The sequence below is a fragment of the Lynx rufus genome, unplaced genomic scaffold (assembly GCF_022079265.1).
Source record: "Lynx rufus isolate CCGP_SWC_20201006 ecotype Redwood Valley unplaced genomic scaffold, mLynRuf1.p SCAF_42, whole genome shotgun sequence".
NCBI classification, from domain to species: domain Eukaryota; kingdom Metazoa; phylum Chordata; class Mammalia; order Carnivora; family Felidae; genus Lynx; species Lynx rufus.
Window position 1 is genome coordinate 563,005 of NW_025814859.1, and position 17,994 is coordinate 580,998.

Below are 17,994 nucleotides of genomic sequence, written 5' to 3' on the forward strand. Positions count from 1 at the left end.
GTCTCTTGGATTCGAAATCAGGGGCATTACACTTTCAGCACAGAGCCCGACGCGGGGCTCGAACTCACGGACCGTGAGATCACGACCTGAGCCGAAGTTGGACGCTTAACTGACTGAGCCACCCAGGTGCCCTGATTCCATATATATATATATATATATATTTTTTTTTTTTTTAAATAGAGCATTATTGGACAATGCTTTACCTGGGTAGAAAGATTCAGTGGCAATATTCAGCCCTAAAAGAAATTGCTGGAAGAGTCTAGGGTTTCTCTATTGTAGAGTGTTGCTCTCTAACCCAGAATCTATGCTGAATAAATATTTACTGATGATGACATAGGCATTAATAAAAGAGACCATTACTAATCTGTTAACAAGACAATAATAAGCCAGAAACATACAATTAGTAAGTCCTGTCAATGCTATCTCATAATATCTCTAGAATTGATCTATTTCCACTGCTACTGCCATGTTCAGGCCTTTATTTTATAACTGAACTATTGCACTAACTTCATGATTCCAATCTGAACTCCCTTCAGTCCGACCTTTCCACTTAATCCAGAATGGTATAATGTAAATACAAATCTGATCATGTTACTCTCCTGATTAAAACTCTCCACTGGCTATAGTATCAAGCGCTAACTTCTAAGAATGAAATATGAGGTCCTTCCCCATCAGGCCTCTGCTTATCCGAGCTTCTCTCCTGCTACTCTATCATATGCTCCCTAGAATCTCGAACATGGAAATGTTTTCTTATACCTTCTTGCTTTTAAACATGACATTTCTTTTACATGGAACTCCGTTCAGCCTCTTCAGTTGGAAATTTTATTCTTTAAATAACTCTGCTCAAGCATCCTCTTCTCTGGAAACCTGAGTGTAGGATGAATCTTGAAACAAAGTAACTACATGGGCCATGCATTTCTTTTGTCTTCATCAGACTTAAAAGTCCATCCTGCCTCTATATAAGGAGTTCAGAATTATTTACCTGTCTCGTGTAAAAACTTTGAGAACGCAGTAATGTATATAAAATTGCAACTGCTTCACTGTCTACAGGGTTTTAGGTAACGCTGACATTTGGAAATGCAGTTTTCTGGAAAACTGTAACATATTTATTTCGGTATCATTTTGCTTGATGATAGTGGTAAAAAAAAGAATATAAACCTGTTTTTAAAAATGGACTTTTCCTCCATATATTTTCACTTTACCATCCATTAGCCAATCTAGCTGTTTTGCAGTAATTAGGGATGCTGCAGAAACCAAATGGAAAAGCTAGAAAGAGATGCAAATTAGCAGAGTAAATATGTGTGCGTGTGTGTCCCAAGAGCAACAGACCAAAGGAAAACTGCCCCAAGGATTGCGCGAAAGCGAATAAGCCCGAAACCCAGTGAATCTCAAGGTTCCTGAAGTCTCCACCCTGGGGAAATTAGTATCCGTAAATTTAATCTAAGCGTTAGTGCACTAGAGAGTGAAGAGAAAAATATGCAGAGGGAAAACGGAGTGAGGCGTTGCACTGAGTTGAAGGCTGTAAGAGAAAAGTGGAATGACTGGACAAGATAAGGGTTGGCGGATTTAGCAAATGCAGTATTTGAGACATACTAAAAAACGACTCGTTTATCCCAAGTTAAAGTTTAATTGTGCATCCTGTATTTTATGTGGCAAATCTAAAAAAACAGAGAAAGACGTTATTCTACAATTCCCGGTTGTGTAAAACACTCAAAGGCCCTAGAAAATACAGCTGTTAAGCCCAAGTACCTGACTCCTTGCAGAGAAGCTATTTCCGGTCTCGGGCCCTGAGAAAATGAGGGGGAGGGGAGAGAAGATTAAGGTAGCTGAGTGGAGTCCGCCAGCGTCCCACAATTCTCTGCTCTAGATTCCTCTTTCCTCGCTCAAGATGGCGCTGCTCGTGATACATTCTTCACGCTGGGCAGCCGCAGCGACTGCCTTTGAAAAGCGTCGGCACGTGGCGATTCTGGTTCGGTCTCTAGTCTCTGTCCGTGGTGCAGGTATTCAGCGGAGATCACGTCAGCTCGGCGCCTCGGGAGCTTCTCGAATTTCCCAGGTGAGATGACATTCACGTGGAAGAGTAGGGTGAAGGACAAAGGGACCTATGGAAAAGTTTGCTCTCATGTCCTCGGGTCAGAGAGAAAGCCAAAAAGAAAGGTTGTCAGGGCTAACTCGGAACATCAGTAAGTGAAGGAAATTAGGGGTGGTAATTTGAGGAAGGGGGGAAGAAAACCTTTGTGGTACGCCAAGGGAATGGAACGGAAGGTTCCGGGCAGAGGGCACCTGGAGCACTAGTTATTCTCAAAGGATTTACGTGTTTGTTTCCCTCCCCCCGCCCTTCGTAGTTTAAAAGATGGGGTAGACGGGATCCCCAGATTGCTTACCTTTCTAAATGCAAGGAAAACTGGCAACTTTTCCAAAGTTAGTAATGGAATTTGGGACTAATATGGCCATGGTTCAGATTTTACTCTCTTGAAAGTAGTATTTGGGGAGCATTGTAACATGACAGCAGAACTACCTGTAAACAAGAGGCTGAGTTGGCACAGTTAACTCTCTGCTGACAGTGCTTCCTGATAGGCCAAAAACCATACCTATCTTTCTCTCCAAAACATAGACCGCCCTAAATTCGTATGTAAACACGATTGTCTTTTGATCTGAAAATAGTGTTCTTCTGTGTACACAGGTCGCTTTGGAAGCCATAAGGCTGCTTATCTTTAATTAATGAATGTAGTTTTTGTTATAGTGTCTCTTAATTTGTGTCCATAATTCTCTCTTAGCAGTTACAAAAAAATATTCATATTTGTACTTTGGTATATCTTTTTATTTCCTGTATATTGGCAAAATGTTTAATTGCCACTACTTGTTCATCAGTATCGCTGAAGCATTGTCAGTTTTGTTTGGGAAGCACCCTCATAAATTTTGATTCCACATGAACAGATGTTTAATGTCTACATTGTACATAGCACTATGCTAGATAATGAGGGTACCAAGAGAAACATACATTAATGCCTTCAAGATTGATCAGTTTAGTTAAGGAGTTTGTATTTATGTATTACAAGAATAACTAAACAATGTAAGTAGGTTAAATATCAAATGAATAGTATAAACAATAAGGGCAGTAAGCATCTAGAGGAAATAGGGATAATTAAGGACCAGATTATAGAGAGGATCTCATGCTGGTGATAGAACTGAGGAGAACATTTTAAGCAGGGAGAATGGGGAATGACACTAAGCATGTGGAATGCCGGAGAAATTATATGCATTCGTTCATCCAGTGATTATTGAACACCTTTACAGCAGTAGAGGTTACAGCAGAATAAAATACAGGCCCTGTCCTTGAAGAGTCTAAAATCTAGTAAGGGAAAAAGGTAAGTAAACAGGCAATTATAATACAGTAGTGCAATGATGGGAAGGGTACAGAGTACTAAAAGAGTGTACTTGAAGGGCATCTAATCTAATTTTGAGGTGGGAAAATGCCTTGAATGACTGATATCTACTAAGCCAAGGCCTTAAAAAATTAAGAGAAATTAGCTAAAGAGGGAATAGTGTGTGCAAAGGCCCACAGGTAAGAGAGAGCATGGACCTTTTGTAGAACTGCATGTAGTTTAGGCTACTGAAGAGTTCAGGATAGAAGCAGCAGATCAGGCTAGATCTAGAAGCAAATCCAGATCATTTTATTAAAGGTTTTAAAACACTTTATAGTTGAAAGTTTGTAACACATGACCTCTTGGGAACCATTCTTATTCTGTAGTCCTCTAATAAGCCTAATGAAGTTAAAATAATATTTGTAGGACTTTGTCAGGCTGGGAGATGGGGGGAAGGAGAAGTTACTGGGAGTTTCAGAGGAAGTGATGTAAATAAATTTCTCTCTTTTCATGAACACTGTCCCCACAACTTTCTTCTTCCACTGTCTTCTGTACATCCTACCATTCCCTGTGGTTACCATTTCCAAAGTGTGAAAAAACAAAGATGTTACTTTTGTTTTCTGCTTCTTAAAGACATGCAACTCTTGCCATAATTTGAAAAAATGTAGATTTAACTGGGAGATGAAGGAATGGTTATAAGGCTTTCATACTTTTAGGACAATCATTAGTATATAGCATAATATTTTAGAGCTGAAAGGAACCTTAGTGCGGTGTTATGAAACATGTTAATAAGTTGGATCAGTCTTTTTTTATATGAAATTCAGTAGAATAAGAAAGAAAATGTCAGTGCTTTATACATATTAAGGGAAGTATTGTTTTATGTACTGTTTTATGTGTATATGTACTTTGCCACATGTATGCGATTACTGGGATGCATTGTAAAATGTGTTTTTCACACAGGATTATTTACTGGATTATTTACTGTGCAATATGGTAGTCACCAGCTTCATGTGGCTGTTAAAATTTAAATTAAATTAAAATTTTAATTCCTTGGTGCATTAGCCACATTCCAAGGGCTAAAAAGGTACATAGATATGGAACATTTCCATCCTTGCAGAAAGTTCTGTCCAACAGTGCTGCTTTAGAGAAGATCATGTCCAGCCTTCTAATTTTGCAGATGAGGTAACTAAATCCTAGTATAGATAAATGGCAGCCTTTAAGGCCATTCATTTATTGCCTTCTCTGTCAGGTATTCATATAAAGGTAAATAAGACTCTTGCAGGCATTAAACATACAATAAATGTTGAATTGTAAAGATACTTACACTAGAGCACTGTTAATAGAGGGAAACACCTTAAACATAAAAGTTTTTTTTATTAAAATTGTAAGTGTTGTAAGATTTTTTTTTTTTTTAAATTTTTTTTTCAACGTTTTTATTTATTTTTGGGACAGAGAGAGACAGAGCATGAACGGGGGAGGGGCAGAGAGAGAGGGAGACACAGAATCGGAAACAGGCTCCAGGCTCCGAGCCATCAGCCCAGAGCCTGACGCGGGGCTCGAACTCCCGGACCGCGAGATCGTGACCTGGCTGAAGTCGGACGCTTAACCGACTGCGCCACCCAGGCGCCCCGTGTTGTAAGATTTAAATTGTAATGATTTAAAGTATGATAAGATTTAAATTGTAATGATTTATTATACAGTTGCCTCTCTACTACATTAGTTAATATTAAAAAGACGTGAGTTTTGGGGCGCCTGATGAGTACCTGAGTTGGTTGAGCATTTGACTCATTTTGGCCTAGGTCATGATCTCAGGATTGTGGGATTGAGCCCAGCATCAGGCTCTGTGCTGAACTCCCTCTGCCCCTCTCCCCCACTCGTGCTCATTCTCTCTCTCCCTAAAATAAAGAGACATGAATTATGAGTGATAGAACTTTTTTCAACAATACTTATGTGGTATGTGGTTAGACCACAATGCTTTTTATCTAAGTTTAAAGAGTTAATTCTTGATCCTGATCCTGATCATATACTTTTCTTCGTTTGTTTAAAAAAAAAATCTTTTTTGAGATTTATTCACATACCATATAATTCACCTATTTAAAGTGTGCAATTCAGTGGTTTTTATTTATTTTTTTATTTTTGTAAAATCAATCAGCACACTTGTAATTAACAATGATTAACTTAATTTTTTTAATTTTAGAGCACGAGTAGGGGAGAGGGGTAAAGGGAGAGAGAGAGAATCTTAAGCAGGCTCCAAGATCAGCATGGATCAAGAGTAGGATGCTCAAACAACTGAGCCACACAGGTGCCCTGAAATTCAATGGATTTTAGTATATGTAATGATACGTATCACTGTCACCATAGCCAATTTTACATCTTTATTACCTTAAAAACAAACTTGCTACCCTTTTGCCTATCACCCTCCCCCCCCCGCCCACATTTCCCTCCCTCACCAGCCCTAAGAAACCACTACTATGTTCAGTTTCTATAGATTGTCCATTTTGGACATTTCACATAAATGGAATCATATAATAATATGTGGTCTTTTAAGACTGGCTTCTTTCACTTAGTAGTATTGTGTTTTTAAGGCGCATCTGTGTCATGGCATATATTAAGTACCTCATTTGGTTTTTTTTTTAATATTTATTCTTAGAGAGAGAGAGAGAAAGAGAGAGAGCATGAGCAGGGAAGGGGCAGAGAGAGGAGACACAGAATCTGAAGCAGGCTCCAGGCTCTGAGCTGTCAGCACAGAGCTGGATGTGGGCCTCGAATTCATGAACCGCGACGTGAGATCATGACCTGAGCCAAAGTCAGACGCTTAACTGACTGAGCTACCCAGGCGCCCCAGTACTTCATTTGTTTTTATAGCCAAATAATATTCAGTGTGGTTATGCAATATTGCCTTTATGCATTCATTGGTTGGTGGGCATAGGTTTTTTTTCCCCTATCTTTTGGCTGTTATGAGTAATGCTGCTATAAGCATCCATGTACAAATTTTCATTTCTCTTGAGTGGATAGCTAGGAGTAGAATTGCTGGATCATATGATAACTCTATGTTTAATTCTTTTAGGAACTGTTAGACTGGTTTTCAAGGGACTACACCATTTTACATCACCCTCAGAAGTACTGGAGGGTTCCAGTCTCTCCACATCCTCGACAATGCCAATAGTTCTTGTTATCTTACTTTTTTAGTCTAGCTATCCTAGTAGGTGTGAAGTGTTATCTCATTGTGGTTTTGATTTGTATTTCCCTAATGACAAAAGACCCTGAGCATCCATCCATGTGCTTATTAGCCATTTGCATATCTTTTTTTGAGGAATGTGTATTCAGGTCTTTTGCCCATTTTTTAATTGGGTTATTGGTCTTTTTATCATTGAGATATGAGAATTCTTTATATATTCTACATTCAGGTCCTTTATCAGATATATGATTTGCAAATATTTTCTCCCATTCTGTGGGCTATCTTTTTACTTTCTTGATAATGTCCTTTGAAGCACAAAAGCTTTTCATTTTCATAAAGTCAAATTTATCTATTTTTTTCTTTTGTCATACTTTTTGTGTTATACCTAAGAATCCATTGCCAAATTTGAGTTCATGAAGAATTACCATGTTTTCTTCTAGGAATTTTATAATGTAATTCTAGTGATATATAGAAACAACTCTTGTATAGTTATAGTTTCCTTTCCCCACTTTGTTGTTTTATTTTAATATATATCTGTAAATGTTGCAATCCTAACAATATATTGTCATAATTATTGTTTTATATAATTTATGACTTTTAAAGAAGCTGAGAGAAGACAGGAAGGCAAGTAAATATTTATTTTGTTAGACTAGCCTTTGTTTTTGTTTTTGTTTTTATTTTTTAACATTTATTTATTTTTGAGAGAAGAGAGAAAGAGAGAAAGAGAGTATGAGCACGAGCAGGGGAGGGTCAGAGAGACTGAGAGACAGAATCCGAAGCAAGGTCTAGGCTCTGAGCTATTAGCACAGAACCTGACACGAGGCTCAAACTCATGGACTGCGAGATCATGACCTGAGCCCAAGTTGTACGCTTAACCGACTGACCCACCCAGGCGCCCCTGTTATACTAGCCTTTGTATTTATCATTTATGTTTCTCTTCATATCTTCTCTTGTGTTTGATTTAGCATCTGGAATCATTTCCTTATGCCAGTATAGCTGTGCTCCCATCCATCTCCTTCGTGGTGTTATTGGCAAATATATTGCATCGGTACAGGTCATAAGCTCAACAATTAATTTTTATCCATATTATTTTATACAGTTGCTTTTAATTTTTTATTTATTTAAAAATATTTATTTTTGAGAGAGAGCGCACAAGTTTTTTATATAGTTTCTTTTTAAAATCAGTTCAAAGAAGAAGGTTAAAAAGTGTGCATTTATACATTCTGGTGCTGTGTGTGTGTGTGTTTCAATTGCAGTCTGAGGTCATTTGTTTTCAGCCTAAAGAACTTCCTTTAGTATTTCTTGTAGGGTAGTTCTGTTAGTAACAAATTTTCCTAGTTTTTATTTATCTGGGAATGTCTTTATTTTGCCTTCATTTTTGAAAAGTAAGTTTTAAGTATATAGTATTCTTGCTTGACAGGTTTTTTTTCTTTGAGTGCTTTGAATGTTATCCTACTGCCTTCCAGCCAATGCATTGTTTTTGCTAAGAAATCAGTTGTTAATCTTATTGGGTCCCCTTGTTAGTGAGGAGTTTTTTTTTTTTTTTTTCTCTTGCTACTTTTAAGAAGTTCCCTTTGTTTTGGCTTTTAATGTTTTTACTATAAAGTATGTGTGGCTCTCTTTGCATGTTTCCTCCTTGGAGTTTGTTGTATTTCCTGGATGATAAATTATATTTTAATAAGTTCTTTTTAATAAGCTTTGGAAGGTTACAGCCATTATTTCATCAAATAGTTTTTCTTCCCCTTTATCATTCTTCTTTATTTCTTTTTTTCTTTCTTTCTGGTACACTCATTATGCATATGTTGGTGTGATTATTAATGTTCTACATTTCTCCGAGACTCTGTTCATTTTTCTTCACTCTCTTTTATCTCTGTTCTTCATATTGCATAGTCTCTATTCTGTCTTCAAGTTCACTAATTCTGCTGCCAATTTACATCTGCTGTCAATCCCCTCTAGTAAAGTTTTCATTTTAGTTATTGTATTTTTTTAACTCTAGAATTTCCATTTAGTTCTTTTTAAATAATTCCTGTTTGGGGCTCCTGGGTGGCGCAGTCGGTTAAGCGTCCGACTTCAGCCAGGTCACGATCTCGCGGTCTGTGAGTTCGAGCCCCGCGTCAGGCTCTGGGCTGATGGCTCGGAGCCTGGAGCCTGTTTCCGATTCTGTGTCTCCCTCTCTCTCTGCCCCTCCCCCGTTCATGCTCTGTCTCTCTCTGTCCCAAAAATAAATAAACGTTGAAAAAAAAAATTTAAAAAAAAAATAATAATAAATAAATAAATAATTCCTGTTTGTTGATATTCTTCATGTAACATTATATCATCATCACATCTTCCTTTATTTCCTTTTTAAAAATTTTTTTAATGTTTATTTATTTTTGAGAGAGACAGAGACAGAATGTGAGTGGGTTAGGGGCAGAGAGAAAGGGAGACACAGAATCTGAAGCAGGCTCCAGGCTCTGAGCTGTCAGCACAGAGCCCAACGTGGGGCTTGAACTCATGAGCTGTGAGATCATGATCTGAGCTGAAGTTGGATGCTCAACCTACTGAGCCACCCAGGCGCCCCACACCTTCCTTTATTTCTTTAACATGGTTTCTTTTAGTCTTTGGACATATTTATAATGACTACTTTGAAGCCTTTACTTTTCAATGTGACATTTGGTCAAAACCACAGGCAGTTTCTCTTGCCTGCTTTTTTCTCAGTGTATAGGTTATACTTTCCTGTTTCTTTGTATGTCTTGCAATTTTTTGGAAACTGGACATTTAAAGGTTTTTTTTTACGTTTATTTATTATTGAGAGAGAGAGCGAGACAGAGCATGAGCATGGGAGGGGCAGAGAGAGAAGGAGACACAGAATTTGAAGGAGGCTTCAGGCTCTGAGCTGTCAGCACAGAGCCCAACACGGGGCTCGAACCCACCAACTGCGAGATCATGACCTGAGCCGAAGTCGGATGCCCAACCGACTGAGCCACCCAGGCACCCCAGGAAACTGGACATTTTAGATAATGTAACTCTGGGTACTAGTCCCCTCCTGCTCAGGGCTTCTTGTTATTTACTTGCTTGTTTATTTGGTTGAAGACTGGATGGATTATTTTAGTGCTGTTTCTCTCCACCCACCTCCCTGCTTCCCACTTCACAGTATTTAATGCTTCTTATGTTGCTCCTTAAAGGGTATGTCCACAGTTACCCTGGAATGACAGTGGTTTTGGTGAGGCTTTCTTTGCCTCTTTCCCAGTTATGCTCCATTAGTTGCTGGCAGATTGCACTGTTGAAATCAATCAATTTCTTGAGGCAGAAATTGTTGCACAGACTGAAGCAGTCAAATTGGGGTTCCTTTGAAGTGAAAGCTCTGAGGTCAGCTTTGGAGATTTGTTCTGACTGCAGGCAGGCTCCTCCCATCTGTCTCCCTTCTTGGTTTTCTGGTTCTCTGGGACATACCAGCTGACCTATGGTTTAGCTTCTGTGTCCAATGATTCCATTAGTGTCCTACTACTTAGCTTTCACCAGAACCTCCACTGTTTTTGAGAGCAACCTGAGGCTTGAACTTCCTCACATCAAGTTGTAAGTGAAGACAATTCCTCTGGGAAGAGATGAGGAGCTATTTGTTTTAGTGCCTTCTTCTCCTTCCAGACAAAAATCTATCAGCCACAGCTCTGAAGCTGGGGCTGGGGACAATGGTCATTTGTCTCTTAGTTAAACCTCCCCTTTAGGAGTTGAGTGCTAGGTAGAGTAAGAGGAGTTTTTTTTTTTTTTGACTGCCTCTCCTGGTATGGAACCAGCCTCTTAGGAATCATGGTCAGGGTGATTGGGCCTTTAGCAATCAAGTATTCTCAGTGGCACCATACCCATACCCAAGGTAGAGCCTTTGTCCCTCCCATGGAGCTGTGTGGAACAATGGAGCCCCTCCTTCTTGACCACGTTATCCCAGCATGTAGTTTCAGCAATAGGTTTCTGGGGGAAAGACGAAAAATGCTGATATCCTGCCTTTCCCAGGAGGATAGTCTTCTGATTAGGAACTTATGAAGGAGAGAGGGGGGTAATGTACTGTGCTTTTGGCTGCACCAGTCTCAAGGGGAGTTTCCATATTGCCAAACTGGGAGTGGGGAGGCAGGGAGTATGTCCTGGTTCAGATGCTACAGACTTGCTATTCTTACTGAACTATAGTTGCTTTTCTTGAGTAAATGTTACTTCATTTGCTATATGCCCCCAGTCCCATTTCTAGGGACTTTAAATGGTTGTCCTTTTATAACTTTTACCAGTTTTTCTGGGGAGTGGGTCTAAGGAGATCCTTATGTTGTCATGCCAGAAGTGGAACTCTCTTCATTTGTTTTTGACTGTCTCATGTCGTTTGGCTTACTGCATGCAGGAAAGTGGTCTGTCCTTTTTCTTTGGTTTGTAGAAGATAATTTCCATTTAGATCTGGCACACCTTTTGTTTTAGTGTACTTACCTTGTATGCTCTATTTAGTAGTTCTTTTGGATAGGTACTGTTTTGTTTTCATTTGCTGGTTCACATTTCATTTGTTTACATCATGGGCAAGGAATGAGAACTTTAATATCTCCCTGTAGAAAATTCCCTCTTCCTGTACTCCCACTGCTGACTGGCTGCTACTAAGAGACTTTACTTCTGGACATCCTATTAACTGAAGTGGAATATAATAACACTAATGAAATTATTCTGCTTTGCTTTTTAGAGATCCTAGTTTTAAGATATAAGTTTTACATTATAAGATGCATATCAAGAGATGGCAGTGATTACTGAGAAGATATTAAATGTAATAAGAAAATTAAAAACAACAGGAAAAAATTAAGGGTGTTTTTAAGTAAATTTTGCATGGAACTTAAGAGGGTGAGAGGTGATTCAGTGAAATTTAAAGTACCTGAAAGACAATTTTTTTAAATTAATTAATTAGTTAAATAATTAAAATTTTTTTAACATTTATTTATTTTTGAGAGAGAGAGACACAGCATGAGCAGGGGAGGGGCAGAGAGCGAGGGGGAGACGACACAGAATCTGAAGCAGGCTCCATGCTCCGAGCTGTCAGCACAGAGCCCGATGTGGGGCTTGAACTCACCAACTGTGAGATCATGACCTGAGCTGAAGTCGGACACTGAACCGACTGAGCCACCCAGGTGCCCCAAGGACAATTTTTTTAAATTAAAAGCTATCATTCTAATAATTCAGTGATACCTGAACTTACCTGGAACATTAGTTCATTGGGAGCATAGACTTCAGTTGCAGGAAGAGGGATTTAATATACATATAAAAATAATTTCTTAAATTAATAGTCTTTTTATTGGGAGAGCAATAATGACTTTTTAAATGACCTAAGTGGCAGAACAAATAACCATTGATTATAATTTAAATAGATATCTTAATGATAGAACTGGTTTATATTATTCAGCATCACAACTCACTTTAAAAGGGGTGATTTGGGACCTTATGAAGATAAAAAGCTTCTGCACAGCAAAGGAAACAACCAACAAAACTAAAAGGCAACCAACGGAATGGGAAAAGATATTTGCAAATGACATATCAGACAAGGGGCTAGTATCTAAAATCTATAAAGAGCTCACCAAACTCCACACCCGAAAAACAAATAACCCAGTGAAGAAATGGGCAGAAAACATGAATAGACACTTCTCTAAAGAAGACATCCAGATGGCCAACAGGCACATGAAAAGATGTTCAGCGTCGCTCCTTATCAGGGAAATACAAATCAAAACCACACTCAGGTATCACCTCACGCCAGTCAGAGTGGCCAAAATGAACAAATCAGGAGACTATAGATGCTGGAGAGGATGTGGAGAAACGGGAACCCTCTTGCACTGTTGGTGGGAATGCAAATTGGTGCAGCCGCTCTGGAAAGCAGTGTGGAGGTTCCTCAGAAAATTAAAAATAGACCTACCCTATGACCCAGCAATAGCACTGCTAGGAATCTACCCAAGGGATACAGGAGTACTGATGCATAGGGGCACTTGTACCCCAATGTTCATAGCAGCACTCTCAACAATAGCCAAATTATGGAAAGAGCCTAAATGTCCATCAACTGATGAATGGATAAAGAAATTGTGGTTTATATACACAATGGAATACTACGTGGCAATGAGAAAAAATGAAATATGGCCTTTTGTAGCAACGTGGATGGAACTGGAGAGTGTAATGCTAAGTGAAATAAGCCATACAGAGAAAGACAGATACCATATGGTTTCACTCTTATGTGGATCCTGAGAAACTTAACAGGAACCCATGGGGGAGGGGAAGGGAAAAAAAAAAAAAAAAAGAGGTTAGAGTGGGAGAGAGCCAAAGCATAAGAGACTGTTAAAAACTGAGAACAAACTGAGGGTTGATGGGGGGTGGGAGGGAGGGGCGGGTGGGTGATGGGTATTGAGGAGGGCACCTTTTGGGATGAGCACTGGGTGTTGTATGGAAACCAATTTGTCAATAAACTTCATATATAAAAAAAAAATAAAAAAAAAATAAAAGGGGTGATTTGGCAGAAAGAACATTGGTAAACGGTCAGAAGAGTTGGATTCTAGTCTTGGCTTTGGTGTTAGGAGACAAGTGAACAATCATTAAATAGTAATTTGCAATCATTAGACAAATATAAGTTATGAAGAAGCAGTGGCTTGGTTTTGAGAAGAGCAGGACCAAACCAATTCAGTTCTTCATATGAGAGAGAGTGACAGGGTACTTACTTAGAAGTGTAGTCGATGTTGATTTCAGTAAAGCTTTCAAATCTTGTCCCCTGTATCATTCTCACCCAACAAGCCAGGAAGAAATGGTATTGCAAACTGTTAGGGGTCTTGAGGTAGTAGTGTAGTAGTAAGAAAATCTTACCAGAGAAAATACAGATAATTTGAAAGAGTTTGATTTATAAATATTAAAGGGGATAAACAACTGGTGTACAAAGGACATAGCTTGGTGTAATGGAATGAATATTGTCACTAGGACATCTGAATACTTGAGTTCTGTTTCTACTCTTAATTATCTTGGACAGATCGTTTAGTCCTTTGGACTTCAGTTTCTGTAAGGGTTCAACTACTTGATCTCTAAAGTTTCTTCCAATTCTGTAGTTTCCTGACTCTGATCTGCAGGGACTTTGTATAAATAGAATCTCTACTTTGTGATCCTAGTTTATTACTGGTAGTAAGTAGGTTTCTAGTAGCAACATAGGCTACATTTAAATTCACGTAAGTTTTTAATGGGGGCAAATTTATATTGTTCTGCCTCTTATAGTACTTGTTGATCTAAGAAGAGGAATAGAAAAAATGAGATTGATGATGAGTTTAGTATTTGCTTAGTGTTGGGGAGATGAAATTAGAGTGGGGAAAGAGAAAGCTAGCTTCTAAAATAATCTATGAAGGTAGAAATAGGTTCCAAATAGATGGTGGAGAGTAGCAGCAGTGCTTGTAAAAGTTGTAAATAAAGATGAAGCTTACCTGGCCTATAAATGATAAAGAAAAGAAATATAAAGGTCTTAGTCTGAAAGTGGCTTTGGGGATTGAGAGGAGGAATTCAGAAGACCCCTTATTGGAAATAGTCAAATAAATAACATTATTTAAGCCATTGATATAGTTTATTGAATTGGTTATTAAAATTAACATGAGGGGGAAGAAAAGTTCATAATATTATTTCTAAGTTTTCTTTTAGAGTACTAGGCCCTTCAAGAATCTGATAAAAGCCATGAACCTTCTCCCTGGAAAAACAGGCATACATGCTTCATTTTTCACACCATTTTTTTTTGCGGGGGGGAGATCAGAGATCCCTGATAAATATAATAATGAAGACTGGGGGGCATTTCTAATGGAGTTCCTGAGTAGCCAGTGGCAGAATAAAGGGCACTTATCACTGGGCAGTGGGGGATAGAAGTGGAATGGAAACTTATTTTGCTTGTATCAAAACTTTGATTAAATGAAAAATACAGTAATGTTGATTCTCAGTGTTGATCTGAAAGTTAGGCTTCTCAAAAAGGAGTATGTTCCTTCCATGTTGTAAGATAGAATTTAAAATAGAGGCAAAATTGCCTGTTCTGTATATGATCCTTATTGTTTTCTCTTTTTATTTATTTATATATTTTCCCTTTTTAATTGTACAAAACTGCATGTAATAAAAATGTGAGAAAAGTAACCCACAGTCTTACCTCTTAAGTAATTTTCCATTTTCCCCTTGAATTCTAGTTGTTATATGTACATAAATTTTACAATTCTGAGATAACTTTAAATTGTTTCTTTTTACTTATAAGCATTATTTTTCTTGGTGCTCAGTCTTTACCAAAATTAGGTCTTTTAATTAATTAATATTTTAGTAATTTTAATAGGTGTATATTTAACTGTCTACAAAAGGTGACATTTTCTTTGTTTTGGTTTTTTACCTCCTTTTCTAAAATTTGTCTTCCTAAAGTTTTGCTAGAGACACGGTTCAGTCCATAACTGTGTGTGTGTGCAAATACGTAGAAACCTGGAAGTATATACTTAAACGTAGCTCTGAAGAGGGGATGGTTTGTGAAACTAAAGGACAGTAAGGGACCTTTAACTTGTTATTAAAGATACTTTATCATTTTATAAGAAAAATTTCATGTGTAAGCCTTTCAGTTGGTGGTCTGACCTTTTTAATAGGTTGTATTAACTTGTTCATTTGTTCAACTCTAGTTTTGTGTACATCCTTGTATATGACTCAGTGGTTATTTTGTGTAATGTAAAAAGATCTTTAACATTTATTTATTTCTAGTTTTTTTATGTTTAGTTATTTTTGAGAGAGAGAGGGAGAGAGTGCAAGGAGAGGGAGGGGCGGAGGGAGAGGGAGACACAGAATCCGAAGCTGTCGGCACAGAGCCTGATGTGGGGGCTTGAACTCACAAACCTTGAGATCATGACCTGAGCCTTCATTGGAGGCTTAACCAACTGAGCCACCCAGGCACCCCAAAGATCTTTAAAATTTTAAAGAAACTTCCCTGAAAGTATTCTATAATTTTTCAATTTAGCTAATTTTTGATTATCAGTTTGCTAGGGAATTGGGGAATGCTTTTAAGATTGAGTCTCAGTATTTCCTCTTCATTTCACTGGTTTCTTCAATTAGTATGTAACATAGGTATTTTGCATATTTGGTGCTGCCTAATAGGGAACTGTACTCATGTTTTTTTATCAAAATTAAGCTCTTGTATTTTAAAAAATTACCAAAACAGTACTGAAAGATTAGGAAATATAGGGAAAACAAAGAAGAAAGAATAAGAAAAAAGAAAAAAGCAGCTATTCTCTAACACTTTGGTATAAACCTATACTTAGAATTTTAGTGTTCATAGTTTACAAAATGCTTTAACATTTCATTTTTTCCTGTTCCTATTTTATTCATTGGTTTTCACCAGGATCCAAAAAATAAAGACTTCTTGCTGCTTAGAGCTGTACTGCCCAGTACAGTAGACATTACCCACATGTGGCTATTTCAAATTCCATTAAAATTAATTAAAATTAAAGAAGATAAAAAACTAGCAGCTTAGTCATACTAGACACATTTCAAGTGCTCAATAGCCACATGTGACTAAGTGGCTATTGTATTTGACAACACAGATATAGAACATTTCTGTTATCACTGAAAGTTCTGCTGGATATGGCTGGCCTAGTAGATAATTTTAAATAGGGAATGATATTATCAGATATGTTTTTGGAATATTATTCTGGCTGCAGTTTGAAAGATAGGTTGAAAATAGGGATTGGAGATAGGATTTAGGATATTGAAGTAATATAGGAGAGAAGTGATAAAAAAAACCCTGCACTGCCTGTCCTGACGAAGCATTGTCAGGGATTTGCCACCAAGCATTCTTGTATCATGACATGATTTTGAAATGCTTTGAAAGATCTTGAAAGGTTTTGAAACAAGAGAGTATCACTTTGTCTTAGCTACTTAACTTAGTCTCAGTGTTTTTATAAAATGGGCATTTGACAAAGACTTAACCTTATTTATCTCCCACAGTTCTGGGGAGGATCAAGTGCAACAATAGATTGTGAAAGCAGTTTGTGAATTGTAAAGTGGTTTGAATTTTGCCATTACAGTTTTAGCTTATGGTTCTGTAATAAAACATAATCTTTTGTAATCGATTTTGTGGGGACTGCCTATAGAAGTCATGTTGGTAGGCTACCCTCACTTATGTTTTTTAAGATTTTTTTTTGTTATTTATTTTTGAGAGAGAGAGAGAGAGAGCAAACAGGGGAGAGGTAGAGAGAGAAGGGGACACAGAATCTAAAGCAGGCTCCAGGCTCTGAGCTATCAGCACATAGGCCAATGCAGGGCTCCAACTCACTAACCGAGAGATCATGACCTGGGCCGAAGTCCGACACTTAAACAACTGAGCCACCCAGATTCCCTCTCACATCTGTTTTTGAATGCTTATCCAGCAGTCCAGTTACACTCTAGCTAATTGGTGACAGAACTGACATGACAACCCAAGGCTTTTCATTCATCTCTTTCTCCTTCATCTCACTAGCTCTGCTTTTCACAACTTGAACAGATGAATTTTACTTATTTAGGACTTTTTGTGCAACTATACTCTATTGCATTGATGAATAGCTAGAGTAAATCTATTTAAATAAAACTGTTAGACTTTTAAATAATTTAAATTTAAATTTAAAAATTAAAAAAAATTAATTAAAACTATTAGAAAACTGTCTTTTAAATGAATTCTTATATATTATGTATTACATATTACATATTACAGTATTGTAATACATACAGAAGTAGTAAAATCATACTACACTAATGTCTTTAGAGTTTACCACCACCTAACACAACTCCACATTTACAAAAAGAATATGCCACTATCATCCTCAGCAGTCTTTTAGCAAATGTTTATTGGGTACCTGCCATTTGGCAGACATTGTATAGGGCACTGAGGCTACAACCATGAGCAAGGCATAGTCTTTGCCCTCCAGGAAATTGCAATTTAAAGGAAAAAACAGGTAACCAACTATTGACATAAGGTGTGATCAATGCTCTCATAGGGGTATATGCAGAATTATATGGAAGCCCAGAGGTGAAGAACCACCGTCAATCTAGTGAGGTTAGGGAACACTTTCCAAAGAATTTATAGATGAATATTGAAGGATTTGTAGGTAGAAGTTGGCTTGGTGGATGAGTGAAAGGTTATTTTAGGACAAAAGATATTAAATGCCTTGTCTTCTTTAGAAAAGCTGTAGTTTGGAGGTGGATTGGGAGTGGACAAGATTGGAAGTAGGGAGACATTTGGTTTGGATGGAACATTAGAGGGTTTAATGGTAATATTGGAGACAAGGGATGATAACCTCAACTAAGGCTATGACAGTGATTATAGAGCTATTTAAGAGGTAAAGTTGACAGGAGTTATGAGTGGTTTGATGCACAGGATAAGAAGAAATAAAGAGGAAAGAAAGTTCCCAGGTATCTGGTTTAGGCATCTGAGTAGTGATACTATTAACTAGATGGGAG

General features: G+C 37.7%; 1 protein-coding gene across 2 annotated transcripts in view; it reads left to right on the plus strand.

Annotated features, from left to right (window-relative positions):
- The first annotated feature begins 1,873 nt into the window (after nt 1–1,873).
- The window catches only part of ABCB7 (ATP binding cassette subfamily B member 7), a 184,940-nt gene continuing 168,819 nt past the window's right edge, over nt 1,874–17,994 (plus strand). For both annotated transcript variants that reach the window (XM_047097817.1, XM_047097818.1), the window contains exon 1: nt 1,874–2,056. In XM_047097817.1, the coding sequence (XP_046953773.1) occupies nt 1,889–2,056 (168 nt within the window). In that variant the 5' untranslated portion in view covers nt 1,874–1,888. The remainder of the gene's footprint in view (nt 2,057–17,994) is intronic.